A 27,256-nucleotide genomic window follows, 5' to 3' on the forward strand; every position below is an offset into this window, starting at 1 on the left:
TTCTGGTGTCCTTCGACAGCTCTTTAGTCTTCACCATAGTGGAGTTTGGAGTGTGACTGCTTGAGGTTGTGGACAGGTGTCTTTTATACTGATAAGTTCAAACAGGTGCCATTACTACAGGTAATGAGTGGAGGACAGAGGAGCCTCATAATTAAGAAGTTACAGGTCTGTTAGACCCAGAAATCTTGCTTGTTTGTAGGTGACCAAATACTTATTTTCCACCATAATTTGCAAATAAATTCGTTAAAAATCAGACAATGTGATTTTCCGGATGCGTTTTCTCATGTTTTCTCTCATAGTTGAGGTCTACCTAGAAAGTCAATTGCAAGCCTCTCTCATCTTTTTAAGTTGGAGAACTTGTACAATTGGTATCTGACTAAATACTTTTTTTCCCACTGTATGTTGCAGCCATGGTTTAACATGCACCTATAGATTTCTATTGGGAAGTGCTGACCTATTTTATCCTTTTTTTGTACAAATATTGTGGAGCTGTGGCTGCCTCCACCTGGTTGCGCATGCGTGCCATCCATTTACCTTCTGCCCCTTCTATTGGACCATATAAATGGTATTTTACCTTCCCAGGTTTTAGTTGTGGGCTAAGTCCCAATAGAGGAGCATTCTTAGAGGTAGGTACCTATTTTTCCCAGGTTAAGATTAAACCACCTGGTATTACCTTTGGGACCCATCTGAAAGCTTGCTCACCCGGACGTTGCTAGATGGGCCAATATGATTTGATCAAATTATGTACCAAGACCTTTGCATTATTTTATGTGGTTAGAGTATTTATTATAGGTACTAGCTGATATACCCAGCCTTGCCTGAGTTAATTTGATACAGGTGTTTACATGGAAAATTTTAAGAAGTCAAGGTTACTTTAAAGTAACCAAGGAATAAAATATGTATACACATAGAGGAGCATTAAATTCCCCTCAGGGTGCATGTAACGATGTCTGTCTGCGGAATGTGCCACGACTCCCACTTTCCTTACTTAGGACCTAAAGAATGTTCACACCAAATTTCATGCCTGTACGACAATGAGAAGTTAAATTATATAGGGGTGCACTTACTATTGCAATTAGCATTGAATAATTGAATTGTGATCCCCTTATTTTTCTGATTTAGGACCCAAAGAATGGTCATGCCAAATTTCATGTTTGTATGACATCGGAAAGTTAGAGAATTAGATTAGGTACATTACATAGAGATGCCAATACTTTTGCACTTAGCATTGAATACTCGAGTTGTGACTAGAGATGAGCGAGCATACTCGCTAAGGACAATTGCTCGATCGAGCATTGTCCTTAGCGAGTATCTCCCAGCTTGGCAGAGAAGGTTCGGGTGCCGCCACGGGTGACAGGTGAGTTGCGGCAGTCAGCAGGGGGGAGAGGGGGGGGAAAGAGAGATCTCCCCTCCGTTCTTCCCCGCCGCAAAATTAGTTGAAATTCAATGATTAGACCATTTAATAAAACCTGCCCTGGTGGGTACAACACTGTGGTAGGAAACCCGCCACTCAAGGGGTTAAACGCTTTTTTTTTTTTCCGTTTATTGCCCCCCCTTACAGTCTTGTCAAGCCACATTGGTTTCCTTTTACTTAAAGTTCTTTTATTTTTAAAGGGTATGAACTGCTCACATGAGGTGATTAGGATCTTTTTAAACTTTTCCCATTTGTTGTCTGTACTGATATTTTTGAGGCTGTTGTCCCAATTAATTTTACCGATACTAGTTCTAAGCTGATCAAATTTTGCTTTACTAAAGTTTAGTTCATTTGTCACTCCCTGATAAGGCTTCTTATTGAATGACAGCTGGAAGTTAATTATATTGTGGTCACTGTTCCCGAGGTGCCCCTCAACGTGTACCCCCATTATTCGGTCCGGTTTGTTAGTTAATACTAAGTCCAGAGTGGCCCTCCCTCTAGTTGGCTCCCGCACAAGTTGGATAAGGTAGTTATCTTTAATTGTTCTCAAGAATTTATCACCGCTATGAGATTTGCAGGTATCTTTATCCCATATTATATCCGGATAATTAAAGTCCCACATGATAATTACTAAGTTGCGGATTGACACCTCTTCTATCTGCCTTACTAGTAATGTTTCAGTATCTTCTGTTGCTTTTGGTGACCTATAGAAAACTCCAATCAGGATTTTGTTAATTTTTTTCCCCCTGTATTTCTACCCATGAAGATTCACTCTGTTCATCTCCTACCCCCATATCCTCCAGTAGCCTCGGCATTAAGTAGGATTTAACGTACATACATACCCTTCCTCCTTTCTGGTTTCCACGGTCTCTTCTGAAGAGGTTGTAACCCTGTATATTTACCACCCAATCGCACTTCTCATCAAGCCACGTTTCCTCTAATTTGTTCATTGGTGCCAATGTGCACCATGACCGCTGGATCCTCACCAGCCCTTCCCAGTAATCTGTCAATCCGATCCATGATGTGTCAAACTCGAGCGCCAGGAAGACAACACACCATTCGACGATCCTGGTCTTTATGGCAGATTGCCCTATCTGTCCCTCTTATAATTGAGTCCCCCCACCACTAGGACCTGTCTAGCCTGCCATGCGCTCCCCGTCCCCATCTCACTGGAGCAGTCATCTCCCTGGCATTCAGAGGGCATGTTGTGCTGTAGCAGTGCTGGCTCTGTAATGGCATCCCCTCATCTGCCAACTTTGCAAAATTGTTGGGTTGTGCCAGTTTAGGACTAGCCTCCCTGGTTCTCTTCACTCTACTCCTCCTATCTGTCACCCAGCTGACTGCCTGCTTCCCCTGCTCTTCCGTACTACCATCTGCCCCCGCCTCTACCCCAGCGAGAGTCTGCTCAGTGAGCAGCAAACTCCTTTGCATGTTGTCAATGGATCACAGTGTTGCTCCTGCCAAATTTCATGTTTGCACGACCTCAGGAAGTTAGAAAATTAGATTTGGTACATTACACAGGGGTGCCAATACTTTTGCACTTAACATTGAATAATCAAGTTATGGCCCCTTTTACTTTTCCTATGCATGATTTAAAGAATGGTTGTGCTAAATTTTGTTTTTGTACGACATCGAGAAGTTAGAGAATTAGACTGGGTACATTGCACAGGGGCGCCAATACTTTTGCACTTAGCAGTGAATTTTTGAGTCGTGACCCTTTTGCTTTTCCTGTTTAGGACTATATCGGAAAGTTAGGGAATTAGATTTGGTACATTAGATAGGGGTTCTTCTACTTTTGCACTTAGCAGTGAATTTTCGAGTTGCGACCCCTTTACTTTACCTATTTAGGGCCTAAAGAATGCTCCTGCCAAATTTCATGTTTGCATGACATCGTGAAGTTAGAGAATTAGTGGCGAGTATGTATATGTGCGTATATATAATATGTAGACTTCTGAGCTAAATGTATTTTGCGTGCTGTTGCCACTCTTTGGTTTCTGCTTATATTGTATAAATGTTGCTATCTGTCTGTTGGGTTGGAGCAGATCCAGTTATATCTGATGGCCTGGCTGTAGACAATGGACTTTTTGATGTGCTTAGGATGGCAACTGCCCCATCTGATGTATGTGGGCTGATCAATTGGTTTCCAGCATAGGGATGTCTGTATGGAAATTCTTAAAAGTTTTATGGTGAGTCCCTCATGCAATTTTTTAGCTTTTGTTCAATACTGTCCAGATGGATTATGATGTCATCAATGTAACAGAAGTAGGTCAGTGGTTTGCTGGAGCAGAAGGCCAGAAAGTCACTCTCCAGTTTTGGAATGAAAAGCCTGGCATATTCCAGTGAGTTGCAGGAATATCTCTTTGCCAAATGAGAAATAATTGTGTGTGACGATGAATCTTGGGAGTTATAACATCGATTCAGGGGCAACCTCGTTCGCCTCAAGGTGTGCTTGGCAGGCGGTGAGTCCATCTTTGTTTGGGATATTAGTATATAAGGATTCCACATCCATGGTGGCCTACGGTTGACAGTTGATGGGATGGTCCATGGTGTCCTGCAAGTAGCTGGTTGTATTCCTCACCAGTGGTTTGAGGACACCTTTTACCCTCAAACCAGTGATAGGGAATACTGACCTCACTAAAGGGCTTTCAATTAGCACATACATCTTTTTAAGGCAGTGGCTTGGCTGATAACTGCCAGCCAGCCAGCTTAAACAGCCAATAGCAGAGAAACTTCAGATCCTGCCAGTGTAACCCATTACTTGCCACAATCAATAACAACTGCAGCATGTAAGCAGATGACAGTGGGAGGGGGCCCTTTCTGTCAGCCATCAGCTCCCAACACAATCACAAAGTATCAATGGGTTCCCATGGCAGACAGAAAGCTGACAAAGGCCTCCCTTTTCTGCTATACAACTCAACCTATGAGACCCCACCTCCAGTGGGGTCTAATAGGCTGCTGCCATGGGCTTAGTAGAAAGTACATTAAATTACTTGTGTAGTGCAATCGTAGAAATTAAACTATTGCATCTTCGAGTCCCCTTAAGGGACTAAAAAAAATAGCATCAAAAAAGTGTAATTTAAACAGAAAAAAGTTTTTAAAAATTGCATTTTTTCCCACCAAACCCTTTTAATATAATTAAAATACCAAATAAAATTTTTATAAAGCAACACAAATAGGTATTACAGCATCTACTACGACCCAGACAGTTAAAATATTTTGTTAGTTATTTAATCGCACAGGATGAACACCGTAAAAATAATTGTAAAAACTGACACCAGAACTGCTATTTCTCTTTTCATTTCTCTCCCAAAAAACTTAATAAAAGCTATCCAAAAGTCACATGTACCTCAAACTGATACCAATAAAAACTACACTCTTCCCACATAAAACAAGACCTCATATAACTGCATTACCACAAAAATAAAAATGTTATCGACCTTAGAAAGCGGCCATTCAGATTTAATTGTTTTTCTTTATGTAATCATGCAGATCCAGGAAGAAAATTAATGTGTTACTATTACTGAATCGTGTATGACACAAACACAAAAGCCAAAACAATGGTGGAATTTCTAAGAGGTTTTTTCACCTCCTCCCAAAAATTTTTCTAATAAAAGTTACACAAAATAGGACATGTGCCCCCGGTTTCATTGAAAAGTACAACTTGTCCCAAAAGAGCAAGCCCTCATGTGGTTTTCCATGAATAACGGTTCTTGCAATGCCACAATAACAATCACTTAGTCCTTAAACTACAAAATAGGCTCGTCATTAAGAGGTTACTATGAAAGATGCAATGATTAATAGGGCAGGTTATCTGATGTATATTTGCTTTTGAATAACAGATTTTAATGGGAATTACCTACAATAATCATAATTTACTGGTTTTATTGCATAAGACATCACTTAGTAGCTGCTATAATTTTTTTACAATTTGTAAATAAGATGAGTTAAAGAAAATGGCTAATTCTGTGTGTGACTTCTCTTGTGTCTTAGAAGATGTGTTTGCTGAATAAAACATTTTCCACATTCTGAACATGAAAATGGTTTCTCCCCTGTGTGAATTCTTTGATGTGCAAGAAGATCTGATTTCGTTGTAAAACATTTCCCACATTCTGAACATGAAAATGGTTTCTCCCCTGTGTGAATTCTCTGATGTGTAACAAGAAGTGATTTCCTTGAAAAGCATTTCCCACATTCTGAACATGAAAATGGCTTCTCCCCTGTGTGACTTCTCTGATGTATAACAAGATATGATTTCTGTGTAAAACATTTCCCACATTCTGAACATGAAAATAGCTTCTCCCCTGTGTGAATAATCTGATGTCTAACAAGATGTGATTGGTCTATAAAACATTTCCCACATTCTGAACATGAAAATGGCTTCTCTCCTGTGTGGATTTTCTGATGTGTAAGAAGAATTGATTTTCTTGGAAAACATTTGCCACATTCTGAACATGAAAATGGCTTCTCTCCTGTGTGAATTCTTTGATGTCTAACAAGATGTGATTTGTTTATAAAACATTTCCCACATTCTGAACATGAAAATGGCTTCTCCCCTGTGTGAATTCTTTTATGTGTAACAAGACGTGATTTGTTTATAAAACATTTCCCACATTCTGAACATGAAAATGGTTCCTCTCCTGCGTGCGTTCTCTTATGTGAAAGAAGATTTGATTTTATTGTAAAACATTTCCCACATTCTGAACATGAAAATGGCTTCTCCCCTGTGTGAATTCTCTTATGTGTAACAAGATATGATTTCTGTGTAAAGCATTTCCCACATTCTGAACATGAAAATGGCTTCTCTCCTGTGTGAATTCTTTGATGTGTAACAAGACGTGATTTGTTTATAAAACATTTCCCACATTCTGAACATGAAAATGGTTCCTCTCCTGCGTGCGTTCTCTTATGTGAAAGAAGATTTGATTTCATTGTAAAACATTTCCCACATTCTGAACATGAAAATGGCTTCTCCCCTGTGTGAATTCTCTTATGTGAAACAAGACTTGCTTTCCTTGTAAAATATTTTCCACATTCTAGACATGAATTCTCCTCTGTGTCAGCTCTTTGATGTTCTCCCATGCTGTTATTTTCCTTATCAGTCTGTGATAAATCAGAAGATAGAACCTGCATAAGAGGATCAGATGATGGATTTTTGCTATGAAGGGCTGTGGGCACATCTGGGATAGTGGCAGGTTCTTCATCTGTATATTGTGTGATACCACAATCTTCTTCTTTACAATCTGCAGATATCAGTTGTCCCTCTGAGATACTGATACCATCATCTGCCAAAAAAAATAAATTTTACTATTTTACAAGTTATATTGATATTATTAGACAACACAGTAGCTTTATGGTTACCACTATGGACAACATCTGCATGGAGTTTGTATGTTTTTCCTGCGTTTGAATTGGTTTCCTCCCATACTTTTTGTACTTTTGTTTTTCTGTATTACCTAGGTCCTTGTAAGCGCTGCGGAATATGTTGGCGCTATACAAATAAAGATTATTATACTTCAAAAAACATGCTATCAGAACCCAAAATGTCAAGTGATGTAAAGTGCTGCAGAATATTGATGCGCTATATAAAGAGGATTAGATTGGTTGAAAACATTTCAATACTACAAGTCAGGTGGCAACCAGGCCATTCTTTTGCAGTTCTTCCCTGCAACCTTATGTTGTTTAGATCCATACTAGAATACTAACAATAGAAAGCAAAAAAGTGCCAAATCTATTACATACCAATTAAACAGACTACAATGTGGTCCATCCGGCTTCCGGCATGCCCGCTGATATGTCCTGGACAAGACAGTGCAGTAGGCTACAGTATTTTGGCCACTATTTTACTGGATCTATAACAGAGTCTTCAAACAAAGCTCTCAGCTCAGATACCACATTAGCAAATGTCATCTTCTGTTAAAATGCAAGACACGTTCGTCATGTTTTTCCTTCTATTCTTGATGTTGATGTGCAAAAACATCACCAAAAACTGCAAATCTGAATGTAACTGAATGTAATAATATGGAGGCCCTGGGAGATCTTTTAAAGTCCCTTTTGAGCAGAATTCTTGACACTCACAGCAGTAACCATCAAATCTCCAAATTCTGGGTCTAGGTCTCCACCCTCAGCATTCTGTTATCTGGGTCCATGGCTCTATTGTGTTAGCACATAGTAATATCATAGGAGACTAATAGCAGCTATTGGTTTTGAACTGAAAATTGGGCACTTTTACCTGATAAGTACTGACAGTGGATGATGAAGAAAGACTCCCACATATATTCCCCATCCATATTATAAATGCCCGTCCTGTGTTATCTCCTATAACGTATCACATTGTCAGCCATATTTAGTTTGTATTCCGGCTGAATGGGGAATATACAGCAGAAAATCTGACAGATCCCAGAGCTTATAAATCTACATAACTATCTGCAGCCGGTGACCGAGGAGAATCTGTTACTCTTCTCAGCTGTATTTGGTGGTTACTACTCACCTGGGCGGTTACCTGTAGGAATCTCCTCTTCACACGGCTGATCGCCCCTCACATTTGTCTCTGTAGTATTAATATTGGTCAGATCTTCATCCTGATGCACAAGCTGTGAGACAAATATTGTAAAAGTCAGGTGGAATGTTTTATGACATAATGACTGGAGAGGAGTAATTATCTGAGCCATATAGCTGCATGTCTACAAGCCAGACATAGATATTAGATGGCATCTCAATGACCCCTCAGGATCCTCATACACATGTATATCCGGCAAGGCTATGCACGTTGTCTCAGTGGAGGAGATCAGCGTCTACCAGACAAATCCGCTGCTTGTCTCGGGGGAATAAAGGAGCAGATAGATATAAATCCAACCTGTTGGCTCCTTATTCCCACCAGCAGTCTCCACCGCCAGAACACTGGGAGAAGATCCAGACAAGATGTAATGTCTCTGGTCAGCTGTAATCCTGCCATCTCCACTGGCCTCATCACACAAGTAGAAGACATCTAATAAGACTGAAGACAAGAGCTTCACAACCTTCTACAGGTCAGAGGGACATCTCCATCTACCTGATGGTCCTGTGGAAGAAGAGGATGGGGACATCTCTCTGGGGTTCTTCTCTTACTGGATGGAACTGCAGGAAACACAGACGGACACTGAAGTCAATCTTTATATACAGATAATAAAGTCCCTGTGGATTTAGTCCTGTCTATTACCTGGTGATGGGAGCGGCTGGCGGGTCTCCATCATGGCCTCCTTGTACAGATCCTTGTGTCCTTCTAAATACTCCCACTCCTCCATGGAGAAATAGACAGCGACATCCTGACACCTTATAGGAACCTGACAACACAATATACAGTCATCACCCAGAAGCCTCCAGTGCTGTTACTGTATAATGTCCCAGCATTCCCTGCAGCATCACCTCTCCTGTCAGCAGCTCAATCATCTTGTTGGCGAGTTCTAGAATATTCTGTACATTGATGTCCTCATCTTTTAGGGGGTGAGGTGGTGGCCCTGTGATTGGACTCAGGGGTCTTCCCCATCCATCACACACAGGGGCTCGACAGCCATCACTAGAGCTCTTCTTCACTACTGTGTAATCCTGTATATGGGGATTTACTAATAAAAACATTACTACAGTTGTTTCCAGAGTCCATCAACTCTACAGTGACATCATCTGTCATTACCATATACAAGAATGAAATAATGTAACATCATCAGAATCTTTCCCCTCTTCAGTGACATCATCTGGTATTACCATAAATAAGAATGATGTATCATAGAATCATACAATGGTAGAGTTGGAAAGGACCTCTAGGGTCCTCAGGTCCAACCCCCTGCTCAATGCATGGTCACTAAATCATCACAGACATATGTCTGTCCAGCCTCTGTTTGAAAACTTCCATTGAAGGAGAACTCACCACCTCTCGAGGTAACCTGTTCCACTCATTGATCACTCTTACTGTCAAAAAGCTTTTACTAATATCTAATCTGTGTCTCCTCCCTTTCAGTTTCATCCCATTGCTTCTAGTCTTTCCTTGTGCAGATGAGAATAGGGCTGACCCCTCTGCAGTGTGACAGCCCTTCAGATATTTGTAGACCGCTATTAAGTCTCCTCTCAGTCTTCTTTTTGCAAGATAAATGTGTTCCCAAATTCTTTAACTGTTCCTCATAGGACATGATTCGCAAACTGCTCACCAATCTAGTTGCTTTTCTCTAAACTAACTTCAGTTTGTCTATGTCTTTTTTTTAATTGGAGTGTGCAGAATTGGACACAGTATTCCAGAGGAGGTCTGACAAAGGAAGAGTAGAGGGGGATGATTACCTCACATGATCGAGACGCTATGCTTCTCTTAATAAATCCTAGAATTCTGCTTGCCTTTTTTGCTGTTACATCACATTGTTGACTCATGTTCAGTCTGTGATATTTTAACCCCTTAGTGATGGCCCCATGGTGTTTTACTTCCTGCCATTGCAGGACATGTATGGAGGGAGATAGCGCTACTATCTCCCTGCACACAGCGCGGGTGTCAGCTGTTAATTACAGCTGACAGCCAAGGGCAATAGCCGCAAATGGCCATACGGCTCATCACGGATATTAACCCTTTAAATGCTACTGTCAATTCTGACAGCGGCATTTAAATCCCCTGGACGATCTAAGGGGGTCCCGTATGGGCCCCCCGCGGTGAGATCAGGGAGAGCCATGCAGGTGTCATGGCAGCCGGGGGGGGGCCTTCTAAAAGGCCCCAGCGCTGCCTTAGGAGACAGCCTATCAAGCCATCCTCGTGGGGTGGCTTGATAGACTGCCTGTCAAAAAGCAGTATGATGTAATGCTTTAGCATTACGTCATACTGCAGGAGGTATCGAAGAATTGCTGGTTGTAGTCCTCTAGGAGGACTAAAAGAAAGTGTAAAAATAAGAGCAAAAAAGTTTTACTAATTATTAAAAAAAAAAAAGTAATAACAGTAAAAAAAAAAAAAAAATCCCTTTTGCTATATTTGCAATAAAAAAATAAATAAAAAAAATACGTATTTGGTATCACTGCGTCTGTAAAAGTCTGATCTATCAAAGTAATGCACTATTTTCCCTGCACACTGAACGTGGTACAAAAAAAAAATTTTTTTACAGAAATGCACTTTTTTGTTCACACTTATCCAGGACAAAATGTAATAAAAAGCGATGAAAACATCAATTGTATACAAAAATGGTACAAACATAAATGACAGGACGTACCACACAAAATGAGCCCTCACTCAACTATGTCGACAGACAAATAAAAAAAGTTATTGACCGCAGAAAATGAACACAAAATAATTTTAAAACATGAAATATCTTAAAAAAATACAAGTAGTACAGCAAAAAAAAAAAAAAAAAAAGTTTGGTAACGTATAACCTGTACTGACCCATAGAATAAAGATATCAGGTCATTTTTGTTGCAGTTTGTGCGTCGTAGAAACAGGACGCAACGAAAGATGGTGGAATGTCGTTTTTTTTCCATTTCTCTCCACTTAGAATTTTTTTTTAACGTTTTTAGTACATTATATGGTACAATAAATAGTAACATTGAAAAATACAACTCGTCCCGCAAAAAACAGCAAGCGCTCATACTGCGATGTTGATGAATAAATAAAGGAGCTACGATTTTTTAAAAGGAAGGAGGAAAGAACGAAAATGGAAAAAAGCAAAAGAGCTCCGTCACTAAGGGGTTAATATACCCAAATTCACTGAAGCAGAAAAAAGTTTATCATCAGCATATAGCCCTTCACAGTAGACAGCATTAAAACTACATTTTATAGATGCAATTAAAATAGGGGTTCAAGTGGACAAAAAAGTGACACGATAATCCCAAATTCATATAGTGAACTCAAAAAAGATGGTTCATGGGGAGAACGTTCGCACCTGGAGAAACACATAAAACAAGAAGAAAGCCAAATAGGTAGACCCACCCACACCAAGGAGATTATAAGAGCCCAGGGGTAACAGTGAGCCTTATTTTTTTAGCGGTCCGACAACAGCAAACCCTGATCTGTCTCCTATGCTGAAGTATAGATAAGAAGTAGAGATGAGCGAGCACCAAACTGCTCGGGTGCTCATTGTTCAAGTCGAACTTTCCGCGATGCTCAAGAGTTCGTTTCGAGTAACGAACCCCGTTGAAGTCAATGGGCGACTCAAGCATTTTTGTATATGACCGATGCTCCGGATAGGTCTTAACCAGAAAACATCCGAAATCCATGGAAACACCACAGAAACGGATAGGGCTAAGCAGGGGCAGCATCTCAGGCTTCCAGGTCCCACTATTAAGCCACAATAGGAGCAAGAGTCTGCCCCCCCTCCCCCTAACAATTTTTACTTTGGACAAACCCTCATTAGCAAGGCACACCTTAGCAAAGCACCACACTACCTGCAACCAAGCACAATCACTGCCTGGGGGTCACACTGCTGCCTCTTCTCCTGGGTTACATGCTGCCCAACCCCCCGCACGACCCAGCGTCCACGGCGCAGACAAAAGTTTCCCTGCCCAGCCTTCAGCTGCCCTCATGCCACACGCTCACTTCATAGCTACACCACCCTCATGTCTATTTCCAAGTGCGTCTGCGATGAGGAGGAACCGAAGGCACACACTGCAGAGGGTTGGCAGGGCCAGGCAACGACCCTCTTCGAAAGGGGTGGGCGATAGCCCACAATGCTTATGAGAATTGATGAGAAATTGATGTTCGATTTTCACGTGAGCGGGCCCAGGGCCAAGCTCGTTCCCAGCCTCTATCTTGTGTGACCCAAGGTGCCGCGAGTTACATAGCAATGGGGAATCCATGTGCCCACACACGACTCATTCTGTGTTGGTGTCGAAACCGCAAGGGGAAAGCCATCTGCACTCTGCCCCCTAATTCAGTCAGTGTCTTTGTGCCAGACAAGTAAAACAAGTCTGTGTGCACCCACAGCATAGGTGAGTCCTAGGCGACCCAAGACATGAACCATGAAGAAATCAAAGTGCCCAAACATGGCAGACTTTTACTTCACCGAGGACACAGGCCTCTGCACAAACCCTCAGCAATCGTAGGCATGAAGCGGACTTCGATGCTAGTTAAGCTGCAAAGGTCTCAGTAAATCAGTTACGTTTTCTTTCACTGCTCCAATGACTGGATTAGCCAGGAAAAAGTTCCACATGCCCAACCTGGCGCAGTTGCAGTTCCCCTGGGACATAGGCCTCAGCGCACACCCTCAGCAATCGCGGGCATGAAGCGGACTTCGATGTTAGTGCAGCATTGAACATCTCATTAATGCAGTAATGATCCTCTTCTTTGGCCCAAACCAGAGTATCAGATAACTATGGTAACACGAGAGCAAATACATGATGCCCAGTGCTGATCCCCTGACCCCAAGCAGGAGGAGGAGGTGGCCTTACAAGGCCAAGAAAGCATGACCAGGACCCACTGTAGCCTGTGTGGGAAGTATGTGAGCAGGCCCTTGGTCTGGCTTTGTCCGAGCAAACACACTGTGGTACCCAAGGTACCGCGAGTTACATACCAACGGGCAATCTGGTCCTCTCACACTATTCATTCTGTGTTGGTGTCGGATAGCTCAATCGACACCGCAAGGGGAAAGCCATCTGCACTCTGCCCCCTACCCAAGTCAGTCAGTGACTTTGTGCCAGACAGGTAAAACACCGCTATGGGAAATCTGTGTGCACCCACAGCATAGGTGGGTCCTAGGCGACCCAAGACATGAACCATGAAGAAATCAGAGTGCCCAAACATGGCAGACTTTCACTGCGCCGAGTACATGCCTCTGCACAAACCCTCAGCAATCGCGGGCATGAAGCGGACTTCGATGCTAGTTCAGCTGTGAACGTCTCATTAAGGCAGTAACGCTCCTCTTCTGTGGCCCAAACGAGTTTCTCAGAGAACTGTGGCAACACGAGAGAAAATACATATTGGCCTCGGCCCACAATTGATGCCCTAGTCAGTGAGTGTTTTGGGGCCAGATAGGTAACACCGCGTTGGGAAGTCTGTGTGCACCCATAGTATAAAGATACCCCTGTAACATTCCAGTAGAATAGGTATAAGCAGACCACAATAACATTTTGGTTGCAGTAGTATAGGCAGACCCCTGTAACAATTTGGTAGCAGGGCTATAGGCAGACCCCAGTTCCATTTCTGTTGTAGAAGTATAGGCTGACCCCTGTAACATTTATGTGGCAAAAGTATAGGTAGACCCCAGTAACATTTATGTAGCAGCAGTATAGGCAGACCCCTGTAACATTTATGTGGCAAAAGTATAGGCAGACCCCTGTAACATTTACGTGGCAAAAGTATAGGCAGACCCCTGTAACATTTACGTGGTAAAAGTATAGGCAGACCCCTGTAACATTTACGTGGTAAAAGTATAGGCAGACCCCTGTAACGTTTACGTGGTAAAAGTATAGGCAGACCCCTGTAACGTTTACGTGGTAAAAGTATAGGCAGACCCCTGTAACGTTTACGTGGTAAAAGTATAGGCAGACCCCTGTAACGTTTACGTGGTAAAAGTATAGGCAGACCCCTGTAACGTTTACGTGGCAAAAGTATAGGCAGACCCCTGTAACGTTTACGTGGCAAAAGTATAGGCAGACCCCTGTAACGTTTACGTGGCAAAAGTATAGGCAGACCCCTGTAACGTTTACGTGGCAAAAGTATAGGCAGACCCCTGTAACGTTTACGTGGCAAAAGTATAGGCAGACCCCAGCACCATTTCTGTAGTATAGGTATAGGCAGACCCCAGTAACATTTCTGTAGTAGAAGTATAGGCAGATCCCTGTAACATTTACGTGGCAGCAGTATAGGCAGACCACTGTAACATTTATGGAGCAGCAGTATAGGTAGACCCCTGTAACATTTATGGAGCAGCAGTATAGGCAGACCCCTGTAACATTTATGGAGCAGCAGTATAGGCAGACCCCTGTAACATTTATGGAGCAGCAGTATAGGCAGACCCCTGTAACATTTATGGAGCAGCAGTATAGGCAGACCCCTGTAACATTTATGGAGCAGCAGTATAGGCAGACCCCTGTAACATTTATGGAGCAGCAGTATAGGCAGACCCCTGTAACATTTACGTGGCAGAAATATAGGCAGACCCCTGTAACATTTATGGAGCAGCAGTATAGGCAGATCCCTGTATAATTTACGTGGCAGAAGTATAGACAGACCCCTGTAACAATCTTGTAGCAGAAGTATAGGCAGGCAGACCCCAGTAAAATTTTTGTAGTAATAGTATAGGCCAAGCTCTGAAACATTGGGGTACCATGAGTGTAGGCGAAGGCCGGAAAAATTAGTTGGATAAGAGTGTAGGCGTGGGCCCGAAAAATTAGTGTACAAAGAGTACAAGTGTACCTCTGAAAAATGTATCAACTGAGAGGGCAGGTGAAACCCATCAATATGTTTTGAAAGATACAGCTCGCTGTTGCTTAATTTGTAACAGAGCCTGGAGGCAGCCCTGTGAAAAAAAATTGGTTCATGCTAAAGTATCAATACTTTTGAAACTTTTAAAAATTGTAAAAACATTGTTAGATGAGCCTTTTGGGATGCAGAAAAATTGGCAGTTCAGCACGATGACGTTGTTTCTGGAGGAGTAGCAGGAGGAGGACTAATAGAGACAGATTGACAAAGATAAATGCCCCTTTTTTTCCGGTGATAGAGAAGAGTGCTTTTATCTGTGGTTGCAGCGAAAAGAATCTTTGGTTCCGCTGCTCTCCGCCGGTGGAGAAGAGAAGTCTGGGGAAATCCAGGCTTTGTTCATCTTTATGAGTGTAAGCATGTCGGCACTGGCAGTTGACAGGTGGGTACGCTTATCCGTGATGATTCCCCCAGCTGCACTAAACACCCTCTCTGACAAGACACTAGCGGCAGGGCAAGCCAGCACCTCTTGGGCATATAGCGCAAGTTCGTGACAAGTGTCCAGCTGACACCCAATAGTTGTATGGAGCAGAGGCATCACGGTGGACAGTGGTGCGATCGGCTATGTACTCCCTCACCATCTTTTTACAGTGCTCCCTCCGACTCAGCCTTGACTGGAAGTGGTGACACAGTCTTGCTGGAGAGCCATAAAGCTGGCAAAGTCCTTGGAGAGTGTTCCCCTGCTGCGCTGAACATGCTGCCTGATCTCCGCGCCTCCCCTGCTACTTGGCCCTCTGAACTGCGCCTTCTGCCGCTAGCGCTGTCAGATGGGAAGTTTAGTATCACTTTGTCCACCAGGGCCCTGTGGTATTGCATCACTCTCGTACCCCTTTCCTGTTCTGGAATGAGAGTGGAAAGGTTCTCCTTGTACCGTGTGTCGAGAAGGGTGTACACCCAGTAATCCGTGTTGGCCAGAATACCGTCTAACGCGTGGGTGGCGACAAAGGCAGCCTAACATGAAGTCAGCCATGTGTGCCAGGGTTCCAGTACGCAAGACATGGCTGTCCTAGCTAGCAAGATGACTTTCAGGATCCTCCTCCTCCTCATCAGCTCATACACGCTGAACAGATGAGAGGCAAGCAGCATGGGTACCCTCTGCAGTGTGCCCAGCTGTCTCTTCCCCCTCCTCCTGCTCCTCCTCCTCCAAAACGCACTGAGATATCGACATGAGGGTGGTCTGGCTATCAAGCGACATACTCTCTTCCCCAGTCTCCTGTTCCAGCCTCAAAGCGCTGACCTTTATGCCTTGCAGCGAACTTCTCAGCAGGCATAGCAGCGGGATGGTAACGCTAATGATTGCAGCATCACCGCTGCTCACCATCTGGGTAGACTCCTCAAAGTTTCCGAGGACCTGGCAGATGTCTGCCATCCAGGCCCACTCCTTGGTAAAGAATTGGGAGGCTGACTACCACTAAGCCACCCATGTTGGAGTTGGTATTCCACTATTGTTCTACGCTGCTCATAGAGCCTGGCCAACATGTGCAGCATAGAATTCCATCGTGTGAGCACGTCGCACAGCAGTCAGTGCTCTGGCAGATTAAACCGATGTTGCAGGGTCCTCAGGGTGGCAGCGTCCTTGGTGGACTTGCGGAAATGTGCGCAGATGTGGCGCACCTTGCCGAGCAGGTCAGATAAGTGCAGGTAGTTTTTCAGAAACCGCTGAACCACCAGATTGAAGAGGTGGGCCAGGCATGGCACATGTGTGAGGCTGCCGAACTGCAGAGCCGCCACCAGGTTACGGCCGTTATCACACATGACCATGCCCGGTTGGAGGCTCAGCGGCGAAAGCCAGAGGTCGATCTGCTCTGTCAGACCCTGCAACGGTTCGGGGGCCGTGTGCCTCTGGTCACCTAGGCTAAGTAGTTTCAGCACGGCCTGCTGACGCTTGCCCACCGCTGTGCTGCCGCGCCACACCGACTGCTGGCGACGTGCTGCTCACATTTCTTAATTGAGAAGTAGTGGTTGCGTAGGAGGAGGGGGAGGGTTTAGAGGAGGTGGCATAGACCGCCGCAGATACCAGAACCGAGGAAGGACCCGCAATTCTGGGTGTGGGTGGGACGTGTGCGGTCCCAGGCTCTGACTCGGTCCCAGTCTCCACCAAATTCACCCAATGTGCCGTCAGGGAGATATAGTGGCCCTGCCCACCAGTACTTGTCCACGTGTTCATGGTTAAGGGGACCTTCCCAGTAACTGCATTGGTGAGGGCACGATTGGTGTTGTGGGAGACGTGCTGGTGTGGGGCTGGGATGGCACACCAGGAAAAATAGTGGCGACTGGGGACCGAGTAGCGTGGGACCGCCGCCGCCATCATGTTTTTTAAAGCCTCCGTTTCCAGAAGGCAGCATCTCCAGGCTGATTAATTTGGCAATGTGCACGTTTAAAGCTTGAGCGTGCGGGTGCGTGGCGGCGTATTTGCGCTTTCACTCCAACGCTTGCGCTAGCAACAGCTGGACGCTGCGCTGAGAGACATTGCTAGAAGGGGGTCGAGGACAGCGGAGATGAGGGTGTGGGTGCAGGCCGGGAGGCGCTCGTGTCTGTGTCCTGGGAGGGGGGTTGGATCTGAGTGGCAGTTGGGGCACAGGGGAAGAGGCAGTGGTGCGACCCAGAGGCAGTGAACGGACTTCGTTCCACCTTGTGGGGTGCTTGGCCATCATATGTCTGCGCACGCTGGTGAGGCTGGTAGTGGTGGCTCCCCGGCTGATCTTGGCATGACAGAGGTTGTACACCACTGTTAGTCGGTCGTCCGCCCTCTCACCGAAAAACATCCACACCTTTGAACACCTAGGCCTCTGCGCGGTGGCTTGGCGCGAGGGGGTGCTTTGGGAAACAGTTGGGGGATTCTTCGGTCTGGCCCTGCCTCTACCCCTGGCCACCCCACTGCCTCTTCCAACCTTTGCTGCTGCTGCACTTGCCTCCCCCGATGAAGACCTGTCCTCAGTTGGCTTAGCATACTAGGTGGGGTCAGTCACCTCATCGTCCAGCTGCTCTTACAACGAAACCTCTGTGCGCTCCTCCCTCGGACTTACTGCCCTTACTATTACCTCACTGATAGACAACTGTGTCTCATCATCATCATCGTCCTCCTCACCCACTGAAAGTTCTTGAGACAGTTGCCAGAAGTCCCCAGCCTCATCAAACTCCTCAGGTGAGAGAGGAACCATTTTTTCCCAATCAAGGCAGGGACCCAAGAACAGTTCCTGGGAGTCTGCCTGCTCATCAGAATGTGTCATTTTTATGGAGTGAGGAAGCTGGGAGCAAGGAGTAGGAGCAGCCAGAGGATTCAGAGTTGCAGCAGTGGACTGCGTAAAAGACTGGGTGGGTGATACATTGCTGGATGCATTTTCTGCCATCCACGACAGGACCTGCTCACACTGCTCTGTTTGTAATAAAGGCCTACCACGTGGACCCAAAAATTGTGATAAAAAGCTGGGGACCCCAGAAACTTGCCTCTCTTCTAATCCTGCAGCAGACGGCTGTGATTCACCTGGACCAGGAACTCGGCCTGTGCCCACACCCTCACTTGGACCTCCGCGTCCTCGTCCACGTCCTCGACCCCTAACCCTACCCCTCATCATGGCGAATTACGAATAGAGCAGGGGCCAAATAAATTACCCCACTGTACAGCACTGACAACTGGGCCTTAATTCACCGCACACAGAGACTTGTAGATAGCAGAGGCTCTATGCTGTGACTAGGAAAAAGTAACCCTCTGTCTTGCGCTGATACCTTGGGGTAATTTCCTGCTCGCAGAGACTGTAGATAATAGAGGCTGTGTGGAGTGGGAGAATACTGTAAAACCTGTGGATAGTGCTGGTAACTGCGGCTATCTCAACCCCACCATCGTAAATGGTATTGTGAGACGCTCTGCACAGCGGCTGAGCTGAAATACTTAGCAGTGGCCCCGGTAATATTACAGTACTATTTATCGGTGAGACCGCGGTCTAATTCAGCTTGATGAGCTGAAGTGAACAATATGTAGCAGAGCTGTGTGTGATGTGTGGGGGTCAGGATGGATGGAGTAGAGCTGTGTGTGTGATGTGTGGGGGTCAGGATGGATGGAGTAGAGCTGTGTGTGTGATGTGCGGGGGTCAGGATGGATGGAGTAGAGCTGTGTGTGATGTGTGGGGGTCAGGATGGATGGAGTAGAGCTGTGTGTGTGATGTGTGGGGGGTCAGGATGGACGGAGTAGAGCTGTGGGTGTGTGTAATGTGTGGGGGTCAGGATGGATGGAGTAGAGCTGTGTGTGTGTGATGTGTGGGGTCAGGATGGATGGAGTAGAGCTGTGTGTGTGTGATGTGTGGGGGTCAGGATGGATGGAGTAGAGCTGTGTGTGTGATGTGTGGGGGTCAGGATGGATGGAGTAGAGCTGTGTGTGTGATGTGTGGGGGTCAGGCTGGATGGAGTAGAGCTCTGTGTGTGATGTGTGGGGGTCGGGATGGATGGAGTAGAGCTGTGTGTGTGATGTGTGGGGGTCGGGATGGATGGAGTAGAGCTGTGTGTGTGATGTGTGGGGGTCAGGATGGATGGAGTAGAGCTGTGTGTGTGATGTGTGGGGGTCAGGATGGATGGAGTAGAGCTGTGTGTGTGATGTGTGGGGGTCAGGATGGATGGAGTAGAGCTGTGTGTGATGTGTGGGGGTCAGGATGGATGGAGTAGAGCTGTGTGTGATGTGTGGGGGTCAGGATGGATGGAGTAGAGCTGTGTGTGTGATGTGTGGGGGTCAGGATGGATGGAGTAGAGCTGTGTGTGTGATGTGTGGGGGTCAGGATGGATGGAGTAGAGCTTTGTGTGTGATGTGTGGGGGTCAGGATGGATGGAGTAGAGCTGTCTGTGTGATGTGTGGGGGTCAGGATGGATGGAGTAGAGCTGTGTGTGATGTGTGGGGGTCAGGATGGATGGAGTAGAGCTGTGTGTGATGTGTGGGGTTCAGGATGGATGGAGTAGAGCTGTGTGTGTGATGTGTGGGGGTCAGGATGGATGGAGTAGAGCTGTGTGTGATGTTTGGGGGTCAGGATGGATGGAGTAGAGCTGTCTGTGTGATGTGTGGGGGTCAGGATGGATGGAGTAGAGCTGTGTGTGATGTGTGGGGGTCAGGATGGATGGAGTAGAGCTGTGTGTGATGTGTGGGGTTCAGGATGGATGGAGTAGAGCTGTGTGTGTGATGTGTGGGGGTCAGGATGGATGGAGTAGAGCTGTGTGTGTGATGTGTGGGGGTCAGGCTGGATGGAGTAGAGCTCTGTGTGTGATGTGTGGGGGTCAGGATGGATGGAGTAGAGCTGTGTGTGTGATGTGTGGGGGTCGGGATGGATGGAGTAGAGCTGTGTGTGTGATGTGTGGGGGTCAGGATGGATGGATTAGAGCTGTGTGTGTGATGTGTGGGGGTCAGGATGGATGGAGTAGAGCTGTGTGTGTGATGTGTGGGGGTCAGGATGGATGGAGTAGAGCTGTGTGTGATGTGTGGGGGTCAGGATGGATGGAGTAGAGCTGTGTGTGATGTGTGGGGGTCAGGATGGATGGAGTAGAGCTGTGTGTGTGATGTGTGGGGGTCAGGATGGATGGAGTAGAGCTGTGTGTGTGATGTGTGGGGGTCAGGATGGATGGAGTAGAGCTTTGTGTGTGATGTGTGGGGGTCAGGATGGATGGAGTAGAGCTGTCTGTGTGATGTGTGGGGGTCAGGATGGATGGAGTAGAGCTGTGTGTGATGTGTGGGGGTCAGGATGGATGGAGTAGAGCTGTGTGTGATGTGTGGGGTTCAGGATGGATGGAGTAGAGCTGTGTGTGTGATGTGTGGGGGTCAGGATGGATGGAGTAGAGCTGTGTGTGATGTTTGGGGGTCAGGATGGATGGAGTAGAGCTGTCTGTGTGATGTGTGGGGGTCAGGATGGATGGAGTAGAGCTGTGTGTGATGTGTGGGGGTCAGGATGGATGGAGTAGAGCTGTGTGTGATGTGTGGGGTTCAGGATGGATGGAGTAGAGCTGTGTGTGTGATGTGTGGGGGGTCAGGATGGACGGAGTAGAGCTGTGGGTGTGTGTAATGTGTGGGGGTCAGGATGGATGGAGTAGAGCTGTGTGTGTGTGATGTGTGGGGTCAGGATGGATGGAGTAGAGCTGTGTGTGTGTGATGTGTGGGGGTCAGGATGGATGGAGTAGAGCTGTGTGTGTGATGTGTGGGGGTCAGGATGGATGGAGTAGAGCTGTGTGTGTGATGTGTGGGGGTCAGGCTGGATGGAGTAGAGCTCTGTGTGTGATGTGTGGGGGTCGGGATGGATGGAGTAGAGCTGTGTGTGTGATGTGTGGGGGTCGGGATGGATGGAGTAGAGCTGTGTGTGTGATGTGTGGGGGTCAGGATGGATGGAGTAGAGCTGTGTGTGTGATGTGTGGGGGTCAGGATGGATGGAGTAGAGCTGTGTGTGTGATGTGTGGGGGTCAGGATGGATGGAGTAGAGCTGTGTGTGATGTGTGGGGGTCAGGATGGATGGAGTAGAGCTGTGTGTGATGTGTGGGGGTCAGGATGGATGGAGTAGAGCTGTGTGTGTGATGTGTGGGGGTCAGGATGGATGGAGTAGAGCTGTGTGTGTGATGTGTGGGGGTCAGGATGGATGGAGTAGAGCTTTGTGTGTGATGTGTGGGGGTCAGGATGGATGGAGTAGAGCTGTCTGTGTGATGTGTGGGGGTCAGGATGGATGGAGTAGAGCTGTGTGTGATGTGTGGGGGTCAGGATGGATGGAGTAGAGCTGTGTGTGATGTGTGGGGTTCAGGATGGATGGAGTAGAGCTGTGTGTGTGATGTGTGGGGGTCAGGATGGATGGAGTAGAGCTGTGTGTGATGTTTGGGGGTCAGGATGGATGGAGTAGAGCTGTCTGTGTGATGTGTGGGGGTCAGGATGGATGGAGTAGAGCTGTGTGTGATGTGTGGGGGTCAGGATGGATGGAGTAGAGCTGTGTGTGATGTGTGGGGTTCAGGATGGATGGAGTAGAGCTGTGTGTGTGATGTGTGGGGGTCAGGATGGATGGAGTAGAGCTGTGTGTGATGTTTGGGGGTCAGGATGGATGGAGTAGAGCTTTGTGTGTGATGTGTGGGGGTCAGGATGGATGGAGTAGAGCTGTGTGTGTGATGTGTGAGGGTCAGGATGGATGGAGTAGAGCTGTGTGTGTGATGTGTGAGGGTCAGGATGGATAGAGTAGAGCTGTGTGTGTGATGTGTTGGGGTCAGGATGGATGGAGTAGAGCTGTGTGTGTGATGTGTGGGGGTCAGGATGGATGGAGTAGAGCTGTGTGTGTGAGATGTGTGGGGTCAGGATGGATGGAGTAGAGCTGTGTGTGTGATGTGTGGGGGTCAGGATGGATGGAGTAGAGCTGTGTGTGTGATGTGCGGGGGTCAGGATGGATGGAGTAGAGCTGTGTGTGATGTGTGGGGGTCAGGATGGATGGAGTAGAGCTGTGTGTGTGATGTGTGGGGGGTCAGGATGGACGGAGTAGAGCTGTGGGTGTGTGTAATGTGTGGGGGTCAGGATGGATGGAGTAGAGCTGTGTGTGTGTGATGTGTGGGGTCAGGATGGATGGAGTAGAGCTGTGTGTGTGTGATGTGTGGGGGTCAGGATGGATGGAGTAGAGCTGTGTGTGTGATGTGTGGGGGTCAGGATGGATGGAGTAGAGCTGTGTGTGTGATGTGTGGGGGTCAGGCTGGATGGAGTAGAGCTCTGTGTGTGATGTGTGGGGGTCAGGATGGATGGAGTAGAGCTGTGTGTGTGATGTGTGGGGGTCGGGATGGATGGAGTAGAGCTGTGTGTGTGATGTGTGGGGGTCAGGATGGATGGAGTAGAGCTGTGTGTGTGATGTGTGGGGGTCAGGATGGATGGAGTAGAGCTGTGTGTGTGATGTGTGGGGGTCAGGATGGATGGAGTAGAGCTGTGTGTGATGTGTGGGGGTCAGGATGGATGGAGTAGAGCTGTGTGTGATGTGTGGGGGTCAGGATGGATGGAGTAGAGCTGTATGTGATGTGTGGGGGTCAGGATGGATGGAGTAGAGCTGTGTGTGTGATGTGTGGGGGTCAGGATGGATGGAGTAGAGCTGTGTGTGTGATGTGTGGGGGTCAGGATGGATGGAGTAGAGCTGTGTGTGATGTGTGGGGTTCAGGATGGATGGAGTAGAGCTGTGTGTGTGATGTGTGGGGGTCAGGATGGATGGAGTAGAGCTGTGTGTGATGTTTGGGGGTCAGGATGGATGGAGTAGAGCTTTGTGTGTGATGTGTGGGGTTCAGGATGGATGGAGTAGAGCTGTGTGTGTGATGTGTGAGGGTCAGGATGGATGGAGTAGAGCTGTGTGTGATGTTTGGGGGTCAGGATGGATGGAGTAGAGCTGTCTGTGTGATGTGTGGGGGTCAGGATGGATGGAGTAGAGCTGTGTGTGATGTGTGGGGGTCAGGATGGATGGAGTAGAGCTGTGTGTGATGTGTGGGGTTCAGGATGGATGGAGTAGAGCTGTGTGTGTGATGTGTGGGGGTCAGGATGGATGGAGTAGAGCTGTGTGTGATGTTTGGGGGTCAGGATGGATGGAGTAGAGCTTTGTGTGTGATGTGTGGGGGTCAGGATGGATGGAGTAGAGCTGTGTGTGTGATGTGTGAGGGTCAGGATGGATGGAGTAGAGCTGTGTGTGTGATGTGTGAGGGTCAGGATGGATAGAGTAGAGCTGTGTGTGTGATGTGTTGGGGTCAGGATGGATGGAGTAGAGCTGTGTGTGTGATGTGTGGGGGTCAGGATGGATGGAGTAGAGCTGTGTGTGTGAGATGTGTGGGGTCAGGATGGATGGAGTAGAGCTGTGTGTGTGATGTGTGGGGGTCAGGATGGATGGAGTAGAGCTGTGTGTGTGATGTGCGGGGGTCAGGATGGATGGAGTAGAGCTGTGTGTGATGTGTGGGGGTCAGGATGGATGGAGTAGAGCTGTGTGTGTGATGTGTGGGGGGTCAGGATGGACGGAGTAGAGCTGTGGGTGTGTGTAATGTGTGGGGGTCAGGATGGATGGAGTAGAGCTGTGTGTGTGTGATGTGTGGGGTCAGGATGGATGGAGTAGAGCTGTGTGTGTGTGATGTGTGGGGGTCAGGATGGATGGAGTAGAGCTGTGTGTGTGATGTGTGGGGGTCAGGATGGATGGAGTAGAGCTGTGTGTGTGATGTGTGGGGGTCAGGCTGGATGGAGTAGAGCTCTGTGTGTGATGTGTGGGGGTCAGGATGGATGGAGTAGAGCTGTGTGTGTGATGTGTGGGGGTCGGGATGGATGGAGTAGAGCTGTGTGTGTGATGTGTGGGGGTCAGGATGGATGGAGTAGAGCTGTGTGTGTGATGTGTGGGGGTCAGGATGGATGGAGTAGAGCTGTGTGTGTGATGTGTGGGGGTCAGGATGGATGGAGTAGAGCTGTGTGTGATGTGTGGGGGTCAGGATGGATGGAGTAGAGCTGTGTGTGATGTGTGGGGGTCAGGATGGATGGAGTAGAGCTGTATGTGATGTGTGGGGGTCAGGATGGATGGAGTAGAGCTGTGTGTGTGATGTGTGGGGGTCAGGATGGATGGAGTAGAGCTGTGTGTGTGATGTGTGGGGGTCAGGATGGATGGAGTAGAGCTGTGTGTGATGTGTGGGGTTCAGGATGGATGGAGTAGAGCTGTGTGTGTGATGTGTGGGGGTCAGGATGGATGGAGTAGAGCTGTGTGTGATGTTTGGGGGTCAGGATGGATGGAGTAGAGCTTTGTGTGTGATGTGTGGGGTTCAGGATGGATGGAGTAGAGCTGTGTGTGTGATGTGTGAGGGTCAGGATGGATGGAGTAGAGCTGTGTGTGATGTTTGGGGGTCAGGATGGATGGAGTAGAGCTGTCTGTGTGATGTGTGGGGGTCAGGATGGATGGAGTAGAGCTGTGTGTGATGTGTGGGGGTCAGGATGGATGGAGTAGAGCTGTGTGTGATGTGTGGGGTTCAGGATGGATGGAGTAGAGCTGTGTGTGTGATGTGTGGGGGTCAGGATGGATGGAGTAGAGCTGTGTGTGATGTTTGGGGGTCAGGATGGATGGAGTAGAGCTTTGTGTGTGATGTGTGGGGGTCAGGATGGATGGAGTAGAGCTGTGTGTGTGATGTGTGAGGGTCAGGATGGATGGAGTAGAGCTGTGTGTGTGATGTGTGAGGGTCAGGATGGATAGAGTAGAGCTGTGTGTGTGATGTGTTGGGGTCAGGATGGATGGAGTAGAGCTGTGTGTGTGATGTGTGGGGGTCAGGATGGATGGAGTAGAGCTGTGTGTGTGAGATGTGTGGGGTCAGGATGGATGGAGTAGAGCTGTGTGTGTGATGTGTGGGGGTCAGGATGGATGGAGTAGAGCTGTGTGTGTGAGGTGTGGGGGTCAGGATGGATGGAGTAGAGCTGTGTGTGTGAGATGTGTGGGGTCAGGATGGATGGAGTAGAGCTGTGTGTGTGATGTGTGGGAGTCAGGATGGATGGAGTAGAGCTGTGTGTGTGTGATGTGTGGAGGTCAGGATGGATGCAGTAGAGCTGTGTGTGTGGAGGTCAGGATGGATGGAGTAGAGCTGTGGGTGTGTGTAATGTGTGGGGGTCAGGATGGATGGAGTAGAGCTGTGTGTGTGTGATGTGTGGGGTCAGGATGGATGGAGTAGAGCTGTGTGTGTGTGATGTGTGGGGGTCAGGATGGATGGAGTAGAGCTGTGTGTGTGATGTGTGGGGGTCAGGATGGACGGAGTAGAGCTGTGGGTGTGTGTAATGTGTGGGGGTCAGGATGGATGGAGTAGAGCTGTGTGTGTGTGATGTGTGGGGTCAGGATGGATGGAGTAGAGCTGTGTGTGTGTGATGTGTGGGGGTCAGGATGGATGGAGTAGAGCTGTGTGTGTGATGTGTGGGGGTCAGGATGGATGGAGTAGAGCTGTGTGTGTGATGTGTGGGGGTCAGGCTGGATGGAGTAGAGCTCTGTGTGTGATGTGTGGGGGTCAGGATGGATGGAGTAGAGCTGTGTGTGTGATGTGTGGGGGTCGGGATGGATGGAGTAGAGCTGTGTGTGTGATGTGTGGGGGTCAGGATGGATGGATTAGAGCTGTGTGTGTGATGTGTGGGGGTCAGGATGGATGGAGTAGAGCTGTGTGTGTGATGTGTGGGGGTCAGGATGGATGGAGTAGAGCTGTGTGTGATGTGTGGGGGTCAGGATGGATGGAGTAGAGCTGTGTGTGATGTGTGGGGGTCAGGATGGATGGAGTAGAGCTGTGTGTGTGATGTGTGGGGGTCAGGATGGATGGAGTAGAGCTGTGTGTGTGATGTGTGGGGGTCAGGATGGATGGAGTAGAGCTTTGTGTGTGATGTGTGGGGGTCAGGATGGATGGAGTAGAGCTGTCTGTGTGATGTGTGGGGGTCAGGATGGATGGAGTAGAGCTGTGTGTGATGTGTGGGGGTCAGGATGGATGGAGTAGAGCTGTGTGTGATGTGTGGGGTTCAGGATGGATGGAGTAGAGCTGTGTGTGTGATGTGTGGGGGTCAGGATGGATGGAGTAGAGCTGTGTGTGATGTTTGGGGGTCAGGATGGATGGAGTAGAGCTGTCTGTGTGATGTGTGGGGGTCAGGATGGATGGAGTAGAGCTGTGTGTGATGTGTGGGGGTCAGGATGGATGGAGTAGAGCTGTGTGTGATGTGTGGGGTTCAGGATGGATGGAGTAGAGCTGTGTGTGTGATGTGTGGGGGTCAGGATGGATGGAGTAGAGCTGTGTGTGATGTTTGGGGGTCAGGATGGATGGAGTAGAGCTTTGTGTGTGATGTGTGGGGGTCAGGATGGATGGAGTAGAGCTGTGTGTGTGATGTGTGAGGGTCAGGATGGATGGAGTAGAGCTGTGTGTGTGATGTGTGAGGGTCAGGATGGATAGAGTAGAGCTGTGTGTGTGATGTGTTGGGGTCAGGATGGATGGAGTAGAGCTGTGTGTGTGATGTGTGGGGGTCAGGATGGATGGAGTAGAGCTGTGTGTGTGAGATGTGTGGGGTCAGGATGGATGGAGTAGAGCTGTGTGTGTGATGTGTGGGGGTCAGGATGGATGAAGTAGAGCTGTGTGTGTGATGTGCGGGGGTCAGGATGGATGGAGTAGAGCTGTGTGTGATGTGTGGGGGTCAGGATGGATGGAGTAGAGCTGTGGGTGTGTGTAATGTGTGGGGGTCAGGATGGATGGAGTAGAGCTGTGTGTGTGTGATGTGTGGGGTCAGGATGGATGGAGTAGAGCTGTGTGTGTGTGATGTGTGGGGGTCAGGATGGATGGAGTAGAGCTGTGTGTGTGATGTGTGGGGGTCAGGATGGATGGAGTAGAGCTGTGTGTGTGATGTGTGGGGGTCAGGCTGGATGGAGTAGAGCTCTGTGTGTGATGTGTGGGGGTCAGGATGGATGGAGTAGAGCTGTGTGTGTGATGTG

The 27,256-nt window shown here is 47.6% G+C and overlaps 2 protein-coding genes across 5 annotated transcripts in view; both read right to left on the reverse strand.

Moving 5' to 3' along the window:
* LOC136629067 (zinc finger protein 585A-like) overlaps positions 1 to 27,256 on the reverse strand; it is a 243,278-nt gene that overhangs the window by 164,990 nt on the left and 51,032 nt on the right. The gene's annotated exons all lie outside the window — the stretch shown is intronic.
* The window catches only part of LOC136628993 (oocyte zinc finger protein XlCOF7.1-like), a 129,226-nt gene continuing 107,205 nt past the window's right edge, over positions 5,236 to 27,256 (reverse strand). The window contains exons 2-6 of one of the 4 annotated variants that reach the window (XM_066605087.1): positions 8,816 to 8,995; positions 8,610 to 8,733; positions 8,463 to 8,527; positions 7,902 to 7,992; positions 5,236 to 6,696 (exon numbers count right to left, since the gene is read on the reverse strand). In XM_066605087.1, coding sequence (XP_066461184.1) covers positions 5,372 to 6,696; positions 7,902 to 7,992; positions 8,463 to 8,527; positions 8,610 to 8,733; positions 8,816 to 8,995 — 1,785 coding nt within the window. In that variant the 3' untranslated portion in view covers positions 5,236 to 5,371. Of the gene's footprint in view, positions 6,697 to 7,153; positions 7,317 to 7,901; positions 8,005 to 8,462; positions 8,528 to 8,609; positions 8,734 to 8,815; positions 8,996 to 27,256 lie in introns of those variants that run through there. The other 3 variants (XM_066605086.1, XM_066605085.1, XM_066605089.1) reach the window with 3 other exon arrangements.

Source organism: Eleutherodactylus coqui, chromosome 5 (assembly GCF_035609145.1).
Source record: "Eleutherodactylus coqui strain aEleCoq1 chromosome 5, aEleCoq1.hap1, whole genome shotgun sequence".
Classification (NCBI taxonomy): Eukaryota; Metazoa; Chordata; class Amphibia; order Anura; family Eleutherodactylidae; genus Eleutherodactylus; species Eleutherodactylus coqui.